Raw genomic sequence first — 19,249 nt, forward strand, 5'->3', positions numbered from 1 at the left:
CTAAGTTAGTTTAGGCATGGAGGGTAGGATTTGAGGTGATAGCAAGTCTAAAACTTCAGTGAATGTCTCCATCGTACTCCCCCATACTCTCGCTTTAATAAAAATACTAAGGGATAGGAGTTTCTTACTCAAGCCTTTATCGATGCACAGGCCTCAGTCATATCTCAGTTCAGAACTCTTACAAATAGGCTTGCTTTTTTTTTTTTTAATTTTTCAATAAAGATATATTTCCAACCTATTTAGAAACATGAATCAATCTGCTAAGCAATCAGTGGCCACAACTACAGGAACTACAGGCAACACACACGGCCATGATCACACTGTAGCATTTCTTCTCCACATGCTCTGTCTGTGGTCATCATACCCATGAATGCGCTGAGCCAAAGGATGATAACATTCTTTTTTCCCCCCTCTCTTCTCCACTAGCTTCAAGTTTTTATGTAAATTGCAGGAATTTTTGCTTGAGAGTACAGCATATACAGTTAGAGGGATTACCGGCATTTTTGAAGGCTAAGAAACTAGCTGACATCAATCCTGTTAATTTAGCTTTCTTTTATTTTTTAAGCAAACTGGTATCAAAGTGATTTTTAGTTGCTAGAAAAAACAAACTCTTGAATCCAAGCACTGACACACAAGTAGAGGAAGCACAACACAGACACTTCACGATTCCCCTCCCAGCCTGCCTAAGTCTCTTCCAAAACTGAGTGTGAGCATGTTCTCCAAGCACTGTGGAGATCAGGACAGCTCCTCACACACAGACAGTTTGAGTACCAGCATCCACAGGCTTTACACATTCTCTGCAGCATGGCAAAGAGATGGGCCAACACTCCCAATCTTCGAGCTTTCTCCTTTCCTTGTTGGACTGGACAGAACCAGCAACAGTAACTCCTGCACAGGCTGCTGCAGTTTGTGGGTTTATTTTGTTTTTAAGCATTGCTAACAAACTCTGCCAGAAGCAGTGACAGTTGCACACCACAATGAAGTCAGTTGCCACAGCTGGGATTAATCAACCTCCAGAAAAGCAGCAGAAGGTATCAGGGCAATTAAGGACACGACTCAGTGTGAACCTGGGTCAAGCACATTTATTTCAGTGAGGCCAAACTGCTAGGTTTTGTGATACTTGCACCTGAACTGTTTTCAAGCCAATTTAATTGGAGCAGTGGCTCCTTACGGAAGCCCATAACAGAAACATTTCAAGGTGAAGAGAGCGCTCAGGAATAGCAAGGTAACTTCACCTCTGTCATGCCAGGCATGCCAGTGTCAGCATGAGACCGCTGTTCCCAATCGTGTTACCAGCACAAGGCAGCGGGTCAGTCAGTTCCACATACACAGGTTAGCTGCAGTATTATGGGGGTAGGCTTCACCCTTTGAGGATGCACATCCATCCCAGTGAAAAGCGGGCAAGTGTCCCTTCTCCGGTACACTCAGCTCTCTGGTGACCCTTTAAACCAACATCCTCAATGCAGTCTCAGGCAGGGGCTGTTTCTCACTCTACCGTGCTGTTCCACAAAAAACTGTTCTCAATTTTGGCTTAAAGGGCCTCAATTCAGTCTGAACAAGACGAGACACATAAACCTCATACTGTGAGCAGCAGACACATTCTGCCTTGCTCAGCCCTTTGCTAAGGCACAGCACCAACTCCAGAAGTTTTATGGCCAGCCATTTCTCCAGCAGCCCAGTGCTTTAGCAGTTATTAAACACAGTTAATGACAGATTCCTTTGAACTCTCAAGAAATCCCACAGCAAAATGAGTAATTTGCCTCATTTCCAAAGAGAAGGCTCTCAGACCAGCAACAAACCTGCAAAGTGCAAGTGCTCAAACAGCAAGAAATACAGAGATGTTATTGCCTGTTACCAAGAGTAACCATTCTTACATACCTGGCTATAAATATATATATTTATATATTTATATATATATATATAAATACACATGTGTATATATATATTTTTATATATGTATATATACATATATTGTATATACATGCATATATACTTATATGTATGTAATATATATACAACTGTAGCAACCAATGTTGTATCCGCATTTTAAAAGTCTTAACATTTATCTTCACAGCCATCAACAATCAGGTTTTGTGTACGTGAAAACGGACAAGGTAATTCTAAGAAGTTATTAATGAACAAATTCAGCTATCAAGCTTCCAAAAATGAGAGGTTATTTGAACTGGAAAGGCGCTTCTTCATTGCAATTATGATCTGAAGTGTCACTTAGCTTCTGAATATCAGATTTATTTTAGTAGCCACTGATGTCACCTTCCTCAGATACATGGATTCCAGTACCATGAATTAATGCCATCTCTCTGATTGTTCCCGCCTAGCGCACAGAGACCAATACTCCTTTGTTCCTACCAGTGTCCCTCTGTACAGCATGAAGAGACATTTTCTCATTCTAGGAGACCCAGCCTACCAAATTCAGTAACTAAGCCATAAACTTGACTCGGGTCCGTTAAGTGAAAGGGAATGTAAAGTGTCAAGGCCAACACTGTATTTTTAGAGCTCGCTTCCCTTGAGGAAGCAGCAAGTTCATGTTCCCATTGTTTGTCAGGAACTTTTCCCTCCCACTTTAGTCTGCAACAAAAATTCACAACGTGTGAATTTTCACTTTAACCTTGTCTAATATATCAATATTACTGCAAACAATGCACACAACTTCAACCCGTTTAAAAAAAAACCTCTAATATTTAGAAAAGGCCCAACAATAGATATTCCAAGCCATATATATTAAAAAGTTTAGTTGCGTGTTGAAAAAACACTAATCAAAACTATCTCAAATCCTAAAACAATAGAAGCCCTCTAAATATCTAACATTAGTACATAGGTGATGTACTCTACATCAATCGCAGAGAGAACTCAGTTACAGTATAGATGGTGTTAACTCCTCCCAAACTACTGTGAGCTGAAGGCCACACACAGCATCACAAGAAAGGGAACCTCAGATTGGCATTGAAATCTTGGATTGACCCTGAACATCTGACAGTGACAAGGACAAATAAATTTCTTATACAGTGTCATCATCACCGAAAGACTAGTTTTATTTGAAGCTCTGCTGTAATCACACATTCTCAGGAGCAAATGCAAATAATGATCAGCTCTCATGACTGCTCTGTTCACATATAGTATACGTAGTCTTCAGGCAGCAAGACTGATAGTACTTAATTTCTGGGCTACAAGAGGTATATCACTCCTTGCCTCCTGAAAGCCTCAACTACTGTTTTTAATCGAAAACTCTGCATCTTAACCTATTTCAGCAGTTCCTATCTTTATTGGATTATGATTACACAGCCCAACAGCTAGGTCAACAAGACACCAAAGAACATATCACACAATTGTGAACCACATTTCTTTTTTTTTCTGAATCTGTTCTCTCTTCATATACTATTAAAAGAGGTCAGATTATCAAGACAAAGAACTCATATGAATAAAAAGCCTTAGAGTTTCAAGACCTGAAGAACCAGATTCTCAGAATGTAAATCTTGAGTGGATGGGGAAGGAAGGAGAGAGCTTAGTCGTGTCTACTGTCCCCACATTTAGTCCTTTTTCACTGTAGACTCTGTATACACCAACACTGTTCAGTGGGTAGCAGAGAAACTGAAAAAATAAGCTTCAGCTTCTGATTATGACCAAATGGAATTTCCCATTAGAAGTCACAAGCCTTAGGAATGACATCACATTGTATCAGCTTCTCCTATTCTCAACAACGGAGACACAGGTTAGATGTCTTCAGAAATACAGTGTCCTCCCACAGCTCAAAACTAAGCCACACCCTCCGTTTTCCTCATACAGCTAGAACTTGCATGAAGAGTCATCCACGTGACTTTTTCACAAGTCCCTCTCTCTCCACTAGGCTTTCTGCAATAAATCCAGAAGCAGAGTGGCAATAACATGGGAAGCAGTAGGTGGGGCTCTGGAAGACAGTGGCATCAAAAGACACTACTGTGGTTAAGCATTGCATCTTTTCTGTATTTTGAAGACAGAGTACACAATCTCTCTTCTGTATGTACAGAAAAAGCAAGGTGTCCAGGATTAGCACACTCAGTTTAGTTTTGCCCATTATAGGGCAAAATGTCCACTGAGACATATTTACAGGAGCATTTCAACAATCCTTTTTTTTTTTTTTTTTTTTTTTTCCCCCATCTGGTTTATACCATGCAACATTCAAATTTGGCAAAACTTGTATAAAAGGCAACAGCAGAACAGTTACTTCTCTCAGCAAGGAGCCAAAATATACACAACAGTGTGCATGCTGAAATTCTATTTAGAGCAACTGAATTCACTCCTATGGCTTTCCAGCAGACCCCAACACATATCTCAGGCCACAGAACTGCTCAGCTGTCACCACCCTGGCTTTAGGAGAACACCGTTACAGTAGAGGAACACTGACGGTCGGTTCAAGGGTGTCGCCTAAGAAGTGCACTATTTGTGAGAATTTACAGTTGTTACTGCATTTAATTCTGATCAAGCAGAAGGTGGCCAGAACTTACAACTAGCTTAACACATAAAGATGAGGAAAAGGAAAAAACAAAAACAAATTACAGTGCATGAAGTCTGTCTTGAAAATAAGATCAAATTCATTTTTCCTAATATATAAATTTGTGTTTGTATATAAATCTAGCATTGAAGATAATCCCACATAATGAATTTTGGTGGCAACCCTGTTAAGAGAAATTTACTTGTTTTATACACATTTTATACCCAAAAGCACTACCAATTTCAGTAAAGCTCTCCCACCTTCACAAGAGTCTATCTACTACATGTATCACCAAGAGGTATCACAGCCTCCAAGCACACCTTCTTTTGACGAAAAAGTGAAAAAAAATAAGAGATAAGAGTGTGGGCAGAAGCACAGCCTCTAGCCATGGGGGATACAGAAGGTAGGCACAGTGTTATTTGATAAGGAAAGCATGGCTGAAAATACTTTTACACTAGCATAACTTCCTCTTGTTTCCCGTGAAAAGTTTCTTTTCAAGCCACGAGCTCCTGCATTAACTGAAACAATAAAACAATCACCACAGACCAAGGAGCAAAGAGCAGAAATCTTACCTGATAGTAAGTCTTAATGTTTCTGACTAAAATGGTCAGGTTTTGAACCCGAAGATAGATGTCATTATTCACGTGCTTGTTAACACGTTGGTTGGTTGGCCGAGGATCTCTACGAGCAGAAGAAAAATAAAATCAATTATTATTCATTTTCTTGGTTCTAAAACTTAACATCTCCTTAATGCACTATTAGGAAGACCCTTAAAATACTTGTTCATTAAATGAACTGACATAAGTATGCGTGACACGTATATATTAATTCATGACACAGAAAGCTCATTACCTTTGGACCTATGTGTAACTGGGAAGTCTTCCTGCATGCCACCTACTTTAAGTTAACACACAGCAATTCAGGGCAGCTTCCTTCCTTCCCTACATTTCCTTGAAGCATAGAGCATATTTAGTGTGTGCACACTAAACTGAAACAGTCTTCGTTAATAATGGTTTTATCTTATCCAAAGAAAGGGAAGCCTAGAGAAGACAACTAAACCTTGGCTTTAGGGTTTTAGGACTAGAGGAGGGTGTTAACCCCTGATCAATGATCACCCTGCAAACTGTAAAACGCAGGTATATTATACACACTAAGGAACTGGAGGGAAAAAGGAGCACTGCACTTTTACTACATCCAAATCATCATGTTAGATTCTCTCTCATATATCACGTGCCATAAATAACAGCTCTAATTCTAGTCTTCAAGTCTTCTTTTTCTAGGCTTCAAAGTTTTTATATTTCAAATAAATATTGACTCAAAAAGGCATATGATTCTAGGACAAGGGAAAAAAAAGTCGTGTGAAGATAAGGGAAAGATCTAAAGCTTTTGTCAGATTTTAGTGTAAGTCAGTCAAAATTGTACCCAAGGCAATTTTACTTCTGACATTAAAAAAGGCAAAAGGCTGCAAATGATTAATATATGTACGTCAGATCCTCTGTGCGCACCCTAACACGTTGGCAAGAAAACCTGAAAATCTTTATCTGCCAATACCACAGATCAAAGCCAAGCATTTACCCATAATAAAGGCTCTTATCAGCAAACTCCTAGGCAATCCAAACACCTGCCTCCCAGAGCCCTGCTTTGGCTGTTAATTAAGCCATTCACAGCTCTTCCAGGGCCAAATATTGAACTCTAGCACTGACAAGGAAATAAGAGAGGTACTGATCCAGTATTTATTTTTAAAAATTATCTTTCGAAGTTTACATGAGTATGTCAGAGAGCTTTTACATTTCTTTTCAAATGCACAATCATCCCAAAGCACTCCTCTAGTGAAAGCAGTGCTTTATGTATAAATATAGAGAGGGAGATTCCAGAGACAGAAAGAAGACTGTCTTGGCAGCAGATAAAATCAGAGACAGAGCTGATGTACCAGGGTTCAAACAGTTTACTGATGTAAGCTGGCAGGGCTCTCCACAGCCCTTACACCAGGAAAGGATTTGCGGTGCTGATTGGTACTGTAACCAAGTATGAAAAAAGAGAACAGAGGCAAGCCTAGCAAGCTTTTAGAGTAAAATCTGTATTAAGGATTTCCAAACAGTTTCTGGTTTTCACACACCAGAAGTGTGAACAATTCCATTTCACTGATGCTCAGATAGAGGTGTGGAAGCCATACACAGACATTGCTTGGCAATACTGGTCTTCAGCAACACAGCAAGGGACGTGTAAATGGCTTGGAGATTATGGTGTCTCCAAGCGCTCTCTGAGCAGATGTTGACAGAATTCGATCCTGAAGGAAGCTGGAAGCTTAGCCTTTCTAGGCAAGGTCATGACAACAAACCAGGAAGCTAAAAGGGAAGAAACTTTCAGTAGAGAGAAGCTGGCCAAGGAGAAGGGCAAGCTGAAATTCCCCTGTTCCACAGGCAGACAGCAGAGCCAGGTCTACAGCCAGGAAGAGAAAGCCTCAACTATTTGGCAGCAGCTGCCGTACTGAACAATGGGGAAAGAAAATGCTGCTGTTTTCACACATTATCTGCTAAAAAGCACTTTGTTAAACAATAAAATCCTACAATTTCACAACAATACACTTCGTACACATATTGGAGATAGCACTAAGTGGTTAACTCTGAGTCCCCTCTGTACAGCAGTTCCGGTGACTCAACCACTTCAGGTTTGCTTTCTCTTCCCCCTAAGTTTCCCCAGCCCTGAAATTCATTTCTTCTAAAATGCTGCCTCAGCCTCCAAGCCCCCCTTGCCTTTCCCCTGCCCCTCAGATGCCATGCAAAGCCAGACGGTGCACCCAGCAGCTCCTGCTGGGCCACCCCAACCACAACTCCAGCCCCAAGGTGCACCAGCAGGACTGGAAGATGAGCCAGAAAAAGCTTGTTTAAAAACAACGCTCCCCAAACACTCACAAAACATGGCAAAAGCCACAAAACACACCCACCAGACACAGCAGAGGAGAGGCTATTTCTTCAGCAGTTACAGACTTGGCTTTCACAAGCAGCTAAGACAGAAAAATCCTGCTTTCAACACGAGACCTGCTTGTCTTTTGGCACTGAAGCTGGTCATCCCTTAACTAACACAAGCAAGGGCCCCCAGAAGCAATTCTGAGGCAAATCCTATCATCTTCATTAAAGGTAATCAGTTGCTCTAAGAGCTTTTAATGCCCTGACCTCAGAGTTCTCTTAACCTGGAGCCAAGTGCAGCCCGGGTGGCATCCCACCTTCTCCTCACAGACACAGAAGTCAAAATGACTCTTGGGATTGCTGAATATGCTGTATAGCTAAATTCATACTGCAGATGCCTTCAGAAAGGACCCTTTTGCACAAGCTATGGAAGGCCAGCACTGCATACTTCAAACCACCACATGGCTTATTGTCTCCACAGGGAAAACCAACAATTCCTTCTCATCAATCAACATCCCACTGCTTCTTAATCATCCTTTTCTTCAAATTATTATTTTAAGCCCTGGATCAGAAGGGGCAACACGCTGACACAGCAGGTCTGAGGTGTCCTGCTTATGGTGAGAGAAAGCCTAGGAAGGAATGAGGTGCCAAAAGCATCCCACAGCCACAACCTCAAGAGAAGCAAAGATGACTTCAGTGCACGAGACAGAGGAGCTAAGAAGCCAGAGACAGCAACGTACTCAAAACACCACAGACTGCACAACCTGCAGGGGAAGGTGGGAAGATGAAACAAAGTCCGAAATGGGTAAAAGTGCCTGGCTAAAATCACACAACAAGAGGCAAATTCTGTGCTTAAATAAATTTCTATCTTTGAATACACAGCGCTGCTGGTACCGCACTGCACATATTATAGCCTTGTTCAGTTAGTGACGCTCCTTCATAAATGAGCTTTATTGGCAGAAACTCTTCCCAGCAGTCACACTGAAAACTGAAGAGGGATATTTGGCAGCAGTAACCAGATAAACCAAAAGAATCAGTGTCTGAATGTATCTGAAGGAAATCAGTGAAACCAACCTCAATGAGATTTTCTTTTTTCCAGTTCTGATGTTTCATCTTTCCCTTATGCAAAAATAAAAATTGCAGCCCTGATGTTTTTTTAAAAACCACCTACTCCTCACGATCAAAGACCTTCACTAAATAGGACGGAGGCAGTGTGACAGGCGTGACCATGGGCGGCTCTCACCAAACAAGTAAAAAAAACAAGCCAAACCACCAGAAGGAAGGTCTCAGGCCTCACTGTATACACAAGCATTTCAAATAAGTCCTCTGATCTGTATGCCTTCACCCCTATAAAAAGCCTGAAAAAGAGGAAAGGAAGGGCAGAGAGGTGGGAGCTGAACTGTGAGCTCAGAGGATGTAGGGCTGTCAGCACCAGTGCCTGAATGCTCACCCCCTTAAGCCACTAATTAATCAACTACAAGCAACAAATCAGGGAAAAAACATGTATTTTGTTTCTAGCATTCAAAATGACAGTCCTATTTGAGCAGTTTCTGACAAATAATTGAGGTAATTAATGGGGAAGCCCTCAAAGGCTGAAGGGTCATCAAATGTCAGCACAGATCAGAATGCCAGGTGTGTCCCGCATCTGTGTCCCCAGCCAGCACCTGCACCTCCTTCCGCAGGGAGCTCGCTGACCCCAAATGCACCAGGCCTGAGTTAGCCCAATTCTCGTATAATTCTCTTTCCTCCTCTAACTTAAGGAGGAACGAGGACACTGAAGGCTGGAGGGGATTCTAAATTGCCTGAGAAATGGAAGAAAGCTCAAACGTGATTTTAAGTTGAACAGATGTGTATCTTTAGCTGCCCATTCCTCATGCTGCTTGCTGCAAACCACAAGAAGCAGGCACCAGCCCCTTGGCTGTTCCTGTCACGAGGTCTAAATTAAAGAAGGCAGAGTGACTACCTCACACCGAGGCAGCTGCAAATGAAATCAAGAAATCCATTATTGTGAACTTTTATGTGGTTTTAATACAAATGGTTTAATCAGATGTATTCCTGACACACACTTCTGCTTCCTGAACGTTTTAACAGGAACGCAGAACCTACAGTCAGTCAGAGGGATTAGAACAAGTCAATATTAGAGCGCTGAGGTGCCTGCACATATAAACCCCTCACATAATTTCCCAAATAGAGCTTCCAATAAGAAGTTAAACAGGGTAAATATTTGCTTACACTCAGGGGTATTATGCCACAGCTGCAACCGTAACGCTGAAGGCAGTTTATTCAGTGTCACCACGTGCTCCTTTCATACCAGGAAGTGATACACAACCACCTACGATAGTTCTTTAGAATTTGCCCACAGAGAAGCTCATTTACCTGACACACACAGATCTGCCAGAAACACAGCAGATCCGCTATGAACATTCACGTAAGCATTTCCGCACACAGAGCGTTAACCTGCCACTGTAAATGTGCAAAGTCAACGCGGCCTCCATGCACGAACACGTTGGGGTAGACACGTGGACTGAACACAGGAAGAGGAAACCACCCATTTACAGCAAAATGACTTGAAAAAGTTAAGTCTTTAAGATACAAGCGGGAATCCAAAGGCTGCTGCATGCCTCTTCCTACTGGATTTACCTGTATAAACACCACAATTCAAAGCGAGGCAATCTCTAGCTACCTTTTTAGAAGGGTCTCATGCCATTAGGGGTCATCTAAAAAAGCCATGCAGCAGAGCCCAGCAGCTGGCTGTCTACTGACCAGGCCACGGCCACAGCCTGCTTCATCTCTAAGGAGAACAGGGTGAAGACACAGCCCTGCTTTCACTCCTTCCACACAGCAGGGACCCAACAGGCAGGAAGAGGGACAAGCGTCACCTACCACCCCCCCAGTGACATGGTTGCCTTGCTGATATGAACCCACTATCTAAAAAACATCAACGCCACAACATCACAGCATTGGGATCTTCTCCACCCATTCCAAGTTGACAGACTTGGGAGAAATCCAACCTATTACAACAGGAACTGGAGAGTGACTGAACTAGTACAGCCCTCCCTGCACCTCAAACAGCCCTGCTTTTGAGCGAACTCATTCTCAACAGGTATATCTGGATTTCTTCACAGAGCCACCAGACTTTCTAGCCACGTATGAAACTTCAACTCTGCTTAGCTGGAGGACAACAAGCATTTTAGTTTTAATAAGGAAATTCAAAAGAATTTGGCTTCTGAAACCTTCATCAGAAGAAACCTGTTGGTCTGCAGCAAAGCACTGCATCACACCCGGTGTCTAGATGTAGGGTCATATGCCCGTGTTATTTGTGCTGCAGTAAGTAGGCAAACAGAGTAACCTGAATAACTAAAACTGAAACAACACACAGGCAAGAAATACAGCTACCCACAACATGAGGGCAGCTATTTGACTCTCTGCATGCACGCACATGTATGCAGGCACACGTGCTTTCAGGCAATGAAGGGTATCATGGCATACCAAATTCTATCATATTTCTTAAAGGCCCTCATTAATACAATTTCACCAGGATCAAATCTCAAGCCAAGCACTAAGAGTCATCCTCAGGGACCAAGGCTTGCCAAACTGGTGAGCAAGCATTTTAAAAACACATTTATTTTTTTTTTATTCTGAAAGCTTTGCAGGGCAGAAACACTCCTTGAAAAGCCTTCCCAATCTACAGGTTAAGGAGTAATTGCATTGCAAGTTCTAAAGGTTAGGTCAGAACAAATGAAGGTCACAGACAGCACCCTGCTCAGTCAGAATACATAAATCCAGCCAGGATCTTTCCTTAGTTAAACAGCTTCAGGCTCTCAGTAGAAATGTCTTAATTTCAAGCTCCCCCGCCATCATTAGAAACACTGCCAAAGCTGCCTAAAAAGGGGAAAAAAAGCTTCAATTGAGAATAATGGGTCAGTTTCCTACTCAGTCCTGAGTGTGCTTCCCTCAAGAACACTGTGGCACTGCTGGCAGAGATCTATCTTCTGGAAGAAACAAACTTTCCTGACTCCCTAAGGCAAGTAAACATGCCAGGGCATTTCTCACCAACATGATAACTGAGAAAACTCCAACTAGCGTCCCTGCACTGTTAGTCGATACACTTAAATTCCTCATTTCAAGAAGCTTTTATTGCTCACTCCCTGTCCCCACAGCACCATTAAGTTGCTCCACAGACCCGAACAACTTTATGTCACCTTAGATATTACAACTGGCCAATTACAGAATACTTAAGTTTGTTTATTGTATATGTCAACCGATAAAGCACTTCTCAAATCTATCACTCGCTTCAGAATCTTACAGTTATTAAATATCACAAATCTTCTGCCCATTTAGTAACCAAAATTGGGAGTGACTAAGTTCATTTTCCTTGTTTTGAAATAATTAATTCTTTCACACATTAGAGAACGGTGACAGTCTAGTTAAATCTGCAGCAGACTCACAATCACTGTGGGTCCTTGACGTTTTGGTTGGTTTGCTCTGATATATGACCACTGCGTTTGGTGCAAAGTTCTGTTTCCCACACTTTGGAAAAGGTACAAATCTGCGTTTTGAGCTCATGCTCAAGGCTCCAATTTGCAGAAAGTTCTCTTTTGGAAGCATAATTATTCCTCAGAAATGCTAGAATTTGCATCTTCTTTTTACAACTAGCACTTTACTCCATTTTACACCACTACTGCATCAACCCCAAGTGGGGTGACTGATCTGGGTCCTTTTCTGAATCATGAATCTGCACCTTCAAAGCTTCACTGTCCAAGTTCCAGTACAGAATTTCCACCGTTAGTAATAACGAAACAAGAAGAAAGCTCGATTGTCTTTAGAGCTGGAGCAGCCAGGTACCAGAAGATAACAGAACTTGCCAACTTGAGCAGGTGGGGCATAGATTCTCATACTTTTTTGTTACTTAAAAAAAAAAAAATACATTTAAAGACCCTAATACCTAATACACGCTCTTCATTTACGTGCTTGAAGTTGGCTTAACATCACAAGTCACTGGGTGAGCCTTACTCGGTTTCATTCTGTGAAGAGGGCAGTGCCAGAACTGGGTGAAGCTGGAAGCTTCCTCCCCTGCAAGTCAAATACCTTTCCCTGCCAGCTCTTTATCAGATGCATTTCAGAGTATTTAGAAGCAATTACAGAGATGAAACAGAAACAGCCAGGATCTGCGCGCAGCAGAGCAGCGGCAGGAAAGGATGTGGTTAAAAATGGGTGCTTTAGCGACAATTTACTTCAGTGTTAACAGAAAAGAGTTATTTTCAGTTCGGGCTTTTAACCTACTTGTAAGTTTCCTCGAGACGTATCTCTACAGCGCTGCCTGAGAGATACAGCAGCTACCAAAGTGAAGTTTTCCCTTTGCCAACCTGTTTTTAACGCCAAATCTCACAAGACCACATAGACACGTTTCAGCTGCAACCTCCCCAGTAAAGCTTCACCCGATGAGGCGCTTTCGTTTCCTTATTTACCCTGCAGCACAGCCTCCCCCGAGGGGCACGAGCACGCTCAGCACCGGGCAGCCGCCTAAAACCCTGCAAAACCAGGGGGAGCTGAAGCAGCAAAAGCAAACCCGGTGGGGACGGAGGGCTGCGTTTCGCCCCTTTCTTTTTGTTCCCCTCCGAAAGGCAGGCAGCCCCCCCCCGCCCCCGGCGCCCCGCTCACATCTGCAGCATGATCCTGTTGAGCAGCACGCCGTCCGCCAGCTCCATGTACATGCCCAGCTTGTCCTCGCTGCCGCTCGCCAGGGCGCCGAAGGTTTTCACCTGCCGGGGAGGGAAGGATGAAGGAGGGCAAAGCGGCGCCGCGGCCGAGGCAGGTGCCTCGGGAGCCGCCCGGCGGCCGCCTGCCCCCCGGACTCACCCAGGTGACCAGCGGGCTCTGCAGGAAGAGCTCCAGGAGCTCGGACACGGTCACGTCCATGTCGCCGGGAGGGCGCGGCAGCGGGGCCGGCTCACTCGGCAGACAAAGGCGCCGAGCCCATGGCCCCGCCGCCGGGCAGCGCCCGCCTACAGCGGCGGCGAGCCGCGCCTCATCGCCCCCCGGCCCGGCGGAGCGCGGCGAAGGGGAGCGGGGACGGGAAATGGCGGCGGGGGGCTGAGGGGGGGAGGCAGCGGCCGCCCGCGGGGGGTGGGCGCGGAGGCTCCTGCGGGGCCGCTCCCGGAGCCCGCGCGGCGCGGCCCCGTCCCGGCCCCGCTGCTACCTGCGGCGGGGCGCGGCCTCGCCCCGGCCAGTACAGCCCCGCCGCCGTGACGGGCGGCGCCCGCCGCCAATGGGAGCCGCCGAGCGGCCGGCGCGGGCCAATGGAGGGAGGGAGGGGGCGGGAGGAGGCGAGGCGGAGGGTGCCCCCGGCCGGCCCTGAGGTGGCCGCTTGGGGGGTGCGGGGGCGGCTGAGTGCCCGCTCAGCGCCAGCGGGCAAAAAGGGGAAATCTCGGAAAAAATGGGGGGTGTGCGCGAGCCCACGCCCACCGCCTGTAAAACGAAGCGAGGGTCAAGCAGCACTCGGCTGTCCCCACGCAGCATCAGGTGGTTTGTTAGGGACAGCGCTGCCAAGGGGACAGCGCTGCTCGGCGGGGCTGAGCACGGCGGGGCCGCGCCTGGCAGCCCGTGGCTACTGGCTCCTGGCTAGTGGCTGCAGCCCGTGGCTAGCAGCCCCTGGGCCCGCTGCTGCCCAGCACCCGCAGCAATCGCTCAGCAGGCAAATTATTTCACGGGGCGGGGGGGGGGAAGGGAGAGGAGCAGAACTTACCTTATTTTGGTTAAAAAATAATAATTCCAGATAATCTGAGGTTCTCCTGTAATTCTAATAGACTTTTTCTGTTTCTTAGTTGTATTTGGATGACTACACCCTTTTATTTATCCCCAGAACAAGCATGTTCTATTTGTCACACACAAGTCTTTCTCTGTGCATCAATCACTCCAAAGTGCATTTTGGCTACGCCTTGTTTAATCACAGCAAGCTCACAAAACGCATTTTGGATCTTACCAAATCAGGCAAATCATATCTGCAGTTCTTTTTCTTACTGACCACTGGATCTCCCACCCCTGTTTTCGAGAAGGGATGTGGGCACACGTGTGTGCAGCTCCGTTCTGTCAGGAGGGACAGATGTTGTTTTGCCTGTAGGAACTGAGCAGTTTGTAAGCAATCCATTACGGAGTGACAGACAATGTTGTTCATTGCAGCAGCCTGCTTGTCCCACATAAGATCAGTTTTAATGAGTTGCTTCACCAGAATCTTTATTTTAGGCAGCTGTGTAGGTAGAGTCAGTGTTAATCAGGAAACATGGCAATAAATCACAGATATATTAGTGGGAGGGTGGTGAGACCTCATGTGGGCATCTGAGAAAGGGAAACTTCCCCCACGCTGGAGAGCAGGGGTTGCCCCGAGTTGGTCACCCCCCATCAGCCATTTTGAGGCGAGGTCAGCCCGAGGGAAGATGGCACCTTCCTGCCTGCACTACCCCTGCTCACTGCCTGCTTCATTAGCCCAGCCCCACAGGGGGAAGCATACATGGAGGAAAACCTCCCTGCCTTTATTAAAGACACCAGGGGCAGCCCAAACCTCCAGGTCTGCATTTGGATGGATCCCATTTATTATACAGGAACAGCCCTCAGTTAGCTCGTGAATGTGCTATTTAAGCATGCTAATGATAATAAAGGCATGTTTTGATCCTTAACCTTGTGGACCAACACGATACCAGAGACCTGACCTCTGTGAGCCGCCCCTTACAACCTGGTGCAACCACTTCTCTCCACGGTCCTTGAGAGGATGTACCGGGGGTACAAGCAGTTAAATCATGCTTACCTCGTGTTGTGGGAATCATGTTGTCTCAGCTTTTCTGCCCGCAAAAAGAAGGGGGCTGCAGGGACACTGCTGTAGCTAGAAGGACAAGCAGCATGCTTTTAAGCGTAACAACTGCTTAGGTATGTCGAGAAGGGGAATGATTAATTATTTCTCAACACTTCAGAGAGACAGACTGCTATAATTTAACTTCTCCAAGCCTTGTGATCTCCCGTCTTGTGAATATATTTCATTAAATAAAATTTAAAGCTGTTGCGGCGCTTACAGCGGAGGATGATTGTGTTAATGAATAGTCAAAAGAAAAAAGACTTAATAGTATTTGAAAAATACACAACCCCTTCAGAGAAGCCAGAATACAAATGCTAGAACATTTTCCTCCTTTTCACAGCCTGAATCAGACCCATTTGTAGGAGCCTCCAGAAACTCCTAAAAATCAAGGAACAGTTGCTTTGTCAGATGGGGGTCACAAACCGTGAGACAATTAAGGGATGGGGAGGTCGTCCTGCACCGTGGAGCACAGTTACAACAGCCCCGGTTTCTCACCCGGCGCAGGACTCGGCCGGGAGCCGCACGTTGCCTGCTCGGCCTGGGGGCACGGCCCCGGGACCAGCCCCGGCCCCGCTCCGTGGCGTTCCCCGGCCCGGGCCCGTTCCCTGGGCGCAGCACCGGCCCCCCCCGCTGGCCGCCGCGGGTGCTGCAGGCCGGGGCCGGGGCCGGGGCCGGGGCCGGACGCTGCGGGGAGCGGGGCCCGCGGCCTGAGGCAGGGCCAGCCCGGCTGTGGGGCCCGAGCCCCGGAGCCTGCCCTGGAGCGCCGGGAGGCCCAGGCCCAGGAGACTCCCTCGCTCTTGGCCCCCAAGCCAAATTCTTTATTTTCTCCCCTCAGGAATTGTGTCCCCTCCCTGTCAGCCCCAGCCCGGCCTGCGGTGCTCTCTCCAAACCGTGACCTGGTTTCTGGTGTCAGCTCTTTTAGCTACTTGGCTTTCATCAAAGACCACTTGTGAAAGCTCCCACTGCAGGCCGAGTTCTCATTTCTGGGGCACCTGAAGCTGCTGCCTTCACACAGCAGGCAAAAAAAATTACATTCCAATTAATATATCCAGGAAAGCTCAGATTCAAATACACAAATACAATTGTATTTCAGAACCATGCCTCTTACAGCAAACAAGTGTGGAAAATACACATTTGTAGCATGTAATGTGACTTGCAACAACTTGTTTTCACACCACTTGCGCACTGACAGCTCCTAACTCAAAACACAAGCATCGGAGGAGCAAGAAGCATCAGCACAACATTTTAAAGCACCATCAGTGTACAAGCAGCTAGAGGCACCAGAATTTTTAACACCCCTGTTATCACGGTGTGTGTTTCTAAAGCGCTCTTCACAGTCACAAAGCACTCGACTCTCAGCAGCACAGACCACAGAGGGAAATTTCGAAGCTCGAGCATTTCCAAATGTTCCTCGAGGCTGACTGTAAATGGCGTGATTCAGCGTCCGCAGGCAGTCCCCTGGCAACCACTACAGCCACCAACAAAGCTCCGCCATTCACCGCCCTCGGAAGCCCGAGTTGCCGAGGGATGGGAATAACAGAATTTACAGGGTTACAATACGGGAGTTAAACTCATGGTAATCAGGAAAGGGCTTCATTCTCTTCCTTTGCTCGGGACTGTCGTTAAGCAGCTTTCTTGTAAATATGACTCTACTGTTCGTCAACCAGCTTCTCAGCTGTGGGGCAGGTTTACTTTAAATAGGCTCTGGAGCTGCAAACAACGAGTGCCAGGGAAAAAGGAAGGTGGCCAGGAGATAGCTTTGGCCCTTGCAATATCTGATTCTGAAATATGCTTTTCCATTTTGTTCATTTTATTTGGTGACAGCTAGTAAAAAAGCTGTCTTAGAAAAATCTGAATGAAAATTAAAAAGAAACAAAACTGTATTACCCAAACATAAACAAAACCCCAGCAATATTTGCTAACGTGCCTTAGATCAATCTGAATGCAGGGGGGTGGTGGTGATTTACTGAGGCTCTGTGGCTGGGGTCTGAAAGAAAACATTCAGAGAGAAACTCCCAGAAAACCTAGCATTAACCTTTGGTACAGGGTGCGATGGTCATTCAGTGCTGAAATTTAGGCCAGCTGCACAGTCTCCTGACAGGATTAGCATAACACAGAATCCAAAATACAAGAGGAGAGACTTTGGGTATCTCATAGATGTCTGGGTCCCTAGAAAAATACAGAGTTAAATGCATGAGGCAAATAATAAAGATAAGTGAGCAAAAGATACAGGGAGGAGATGAAGGAACAGCAGTGGTCTCTCTCTCTGGAAGAACTAGAAAGCAACAGAGGAGTACTCACACCCAAGGCAAATGCAGGAATGATGGCGTAACCTCCTTGACATGACTTCTTCAAGGAGGCAATGAATGCCACAGCAGCAGCCCCAATGCGCTCACGAACCTGAAAGGGGATGGAACAAATTCACTGAAGTTAGAAGCTGAAGTGACATGAGACACAAAGGCTGGTAGTGGTGGGCCAAAGTGGTGGGCTTGTGTCCTGGAACATACAAGCTACACATCTGGTGAATCAGCAAGGACATAATTAGAAGTAATAGCAGAGAGGGAAAGGTGTTTAATAGGTTTTAAAGTCATAATGGAGCCCGATCTGTTGAGACGGTGATTACTGAAGAGGCAAGGACCAAAATAATTGCTTAAAGGCTTGGAGGCATTATCAAAAACTTGGGTTCCCATCAAAGCACAGAACATAACTGAGGCAGGTAATGGCTGTTTATGTTCCTCAATTTCTCTCTTTGCAGGAGCTGAAAGAGGAGTTACCCCAGCAGCATTAACTGGGAATCACAAGATAAGCAGAAGAACCAATAGGACCAAACTAGGGACTGTTACTGGCCACTCTAAGGGGAAATGGGGAAGTAAAGAAAGAACTAAAATATGTCAAGTGGAACAGTGGTGTTTCAGGATGTTAAAGGGTAGATTTAATACTGATGACTTGAAAGTATATTTCCACTCACTTTAGAAAATATTTTCAAATCATCACCATCAATTCTTTTCAATCATTGCTAGCCAATGCCCTTATAAATATAAATGTGATTTTGAAGATCCAGAGCCCTAAGGGAATTATTCATTCCTCAGCCTGCTGTTTTGGAGTTTAAATTATTAAAGACTGTCAATATCTACACTGAGGTCATTTTTGTCCAGGTAAAAATAACATGTAAGCACAACCAAATATTTTATAAGCAGCTTTGCAAAGTACTTAGACTGGCTAGAGCTGAAGAAAAGTAAATTCATGTGCAAGGAATAAGGAGGAGAAGCTAACAAAGCCTAGGTGCTGAGGTAGCTGACAGTAGGCTGGGAGCACCATCTCAGATACCTACCAAGAGGAGAGCTGTTTCTTGGGACAGGGAACAATATCAGGAATGAGGAAATTTGTGGCTGTGCTACTGGCTCAGACAGCACCCTGAATTCACTTTGTGTGAGAGTCAGACATGCGAAGAATTTTAAGAACTGCAGGAACTAAGGAAATAAAAACCTCCCATTTTGAGGTATTGTGAGAGAAGGCATGAAAATGTGGTTTTCCAATAATAACCTTAAAGAACAGGCTATAGATAGCCATTTTACAAGAATATGTAAAAATTTACAAATAGGTGATCAATGTTTTATGTATCATGTGCACTGACTTAACGTGCTGGAACCTGCTCTAGGAGGCCCTGCTTGAGCAGGGGGGTTGGAACAGAAAACCTCCAGGGTGCCCACGCAACCTCAGCCATTCTGTGAAACACAGAAGGCAACTTCAACCTGTTCCACATCTGATCTACCCATTCTTTGCTAACATTTTACAAAGGACTGTAGGATACTACAAGCTGCCAGACACATGATATCAGCAGCACCCTAAAAGAGCCACAATTATTACTGCAACAGTGGAAGCCTAGATGCACAATCTATTCTGGATTTCAAAAGCTGGATTTTCTTCCTGCCATCACAACCATCTGTGGCTGTGATTTCAGAGCTCTACAAGAAGTTTCCAAAGGCGCTGTGGCAACCATCTGGCTTTCTT

General features: G+C 45.3%; 1 protein-coding gene across 2 annotated transcripts in view; it reads right to left on the reverse strand.

The window, feature by feature from the left end:
• Positions 1-13,556, reverse strand: part of CCDC88C (coiled-coil domain containing 88C) — a 91,679-nt gene extending 78,123 nt beyond the window's left edge. For both annotated transcript variants that reach the window (XM_084522253.1, XM_084522252.1), the window contains exons 1-3: positions 13,252-13,556; positions 13,054-13,154; positions 5,059-5,167 (exon numbers count right to left, since the gene is read on the reverse strand). In XM_084522253.1, the coding sequence (XP_084378379.1) occupies positions 5,059-5,167; positions 13,054-13,154; positions 13,252-13,311 (270 nt within the window). In that variant the 5' untranslated portion in view covers positions 13,312-13,556. The remainder of the gene's footprint in view (positions 1-5,058; positions 5,168-13,053; positions 13,155-13,251) is intronic.
• Between the last annotated feature and the right edge of the window lie 5,693 nt (positions 13,557-19,249).

This window comes from Aythya ferina (genome assembly GCF_964211825.1).
Source record: "Aythya ferina genome assembly, chromosome: 5".
Classification (NCBI taxonomy): domain Eukaryota; kingdom Metazoa; phylum Chordata; class Aves; order Anseriformes; family Anatidae; genus Aythya; species Aythya ferina.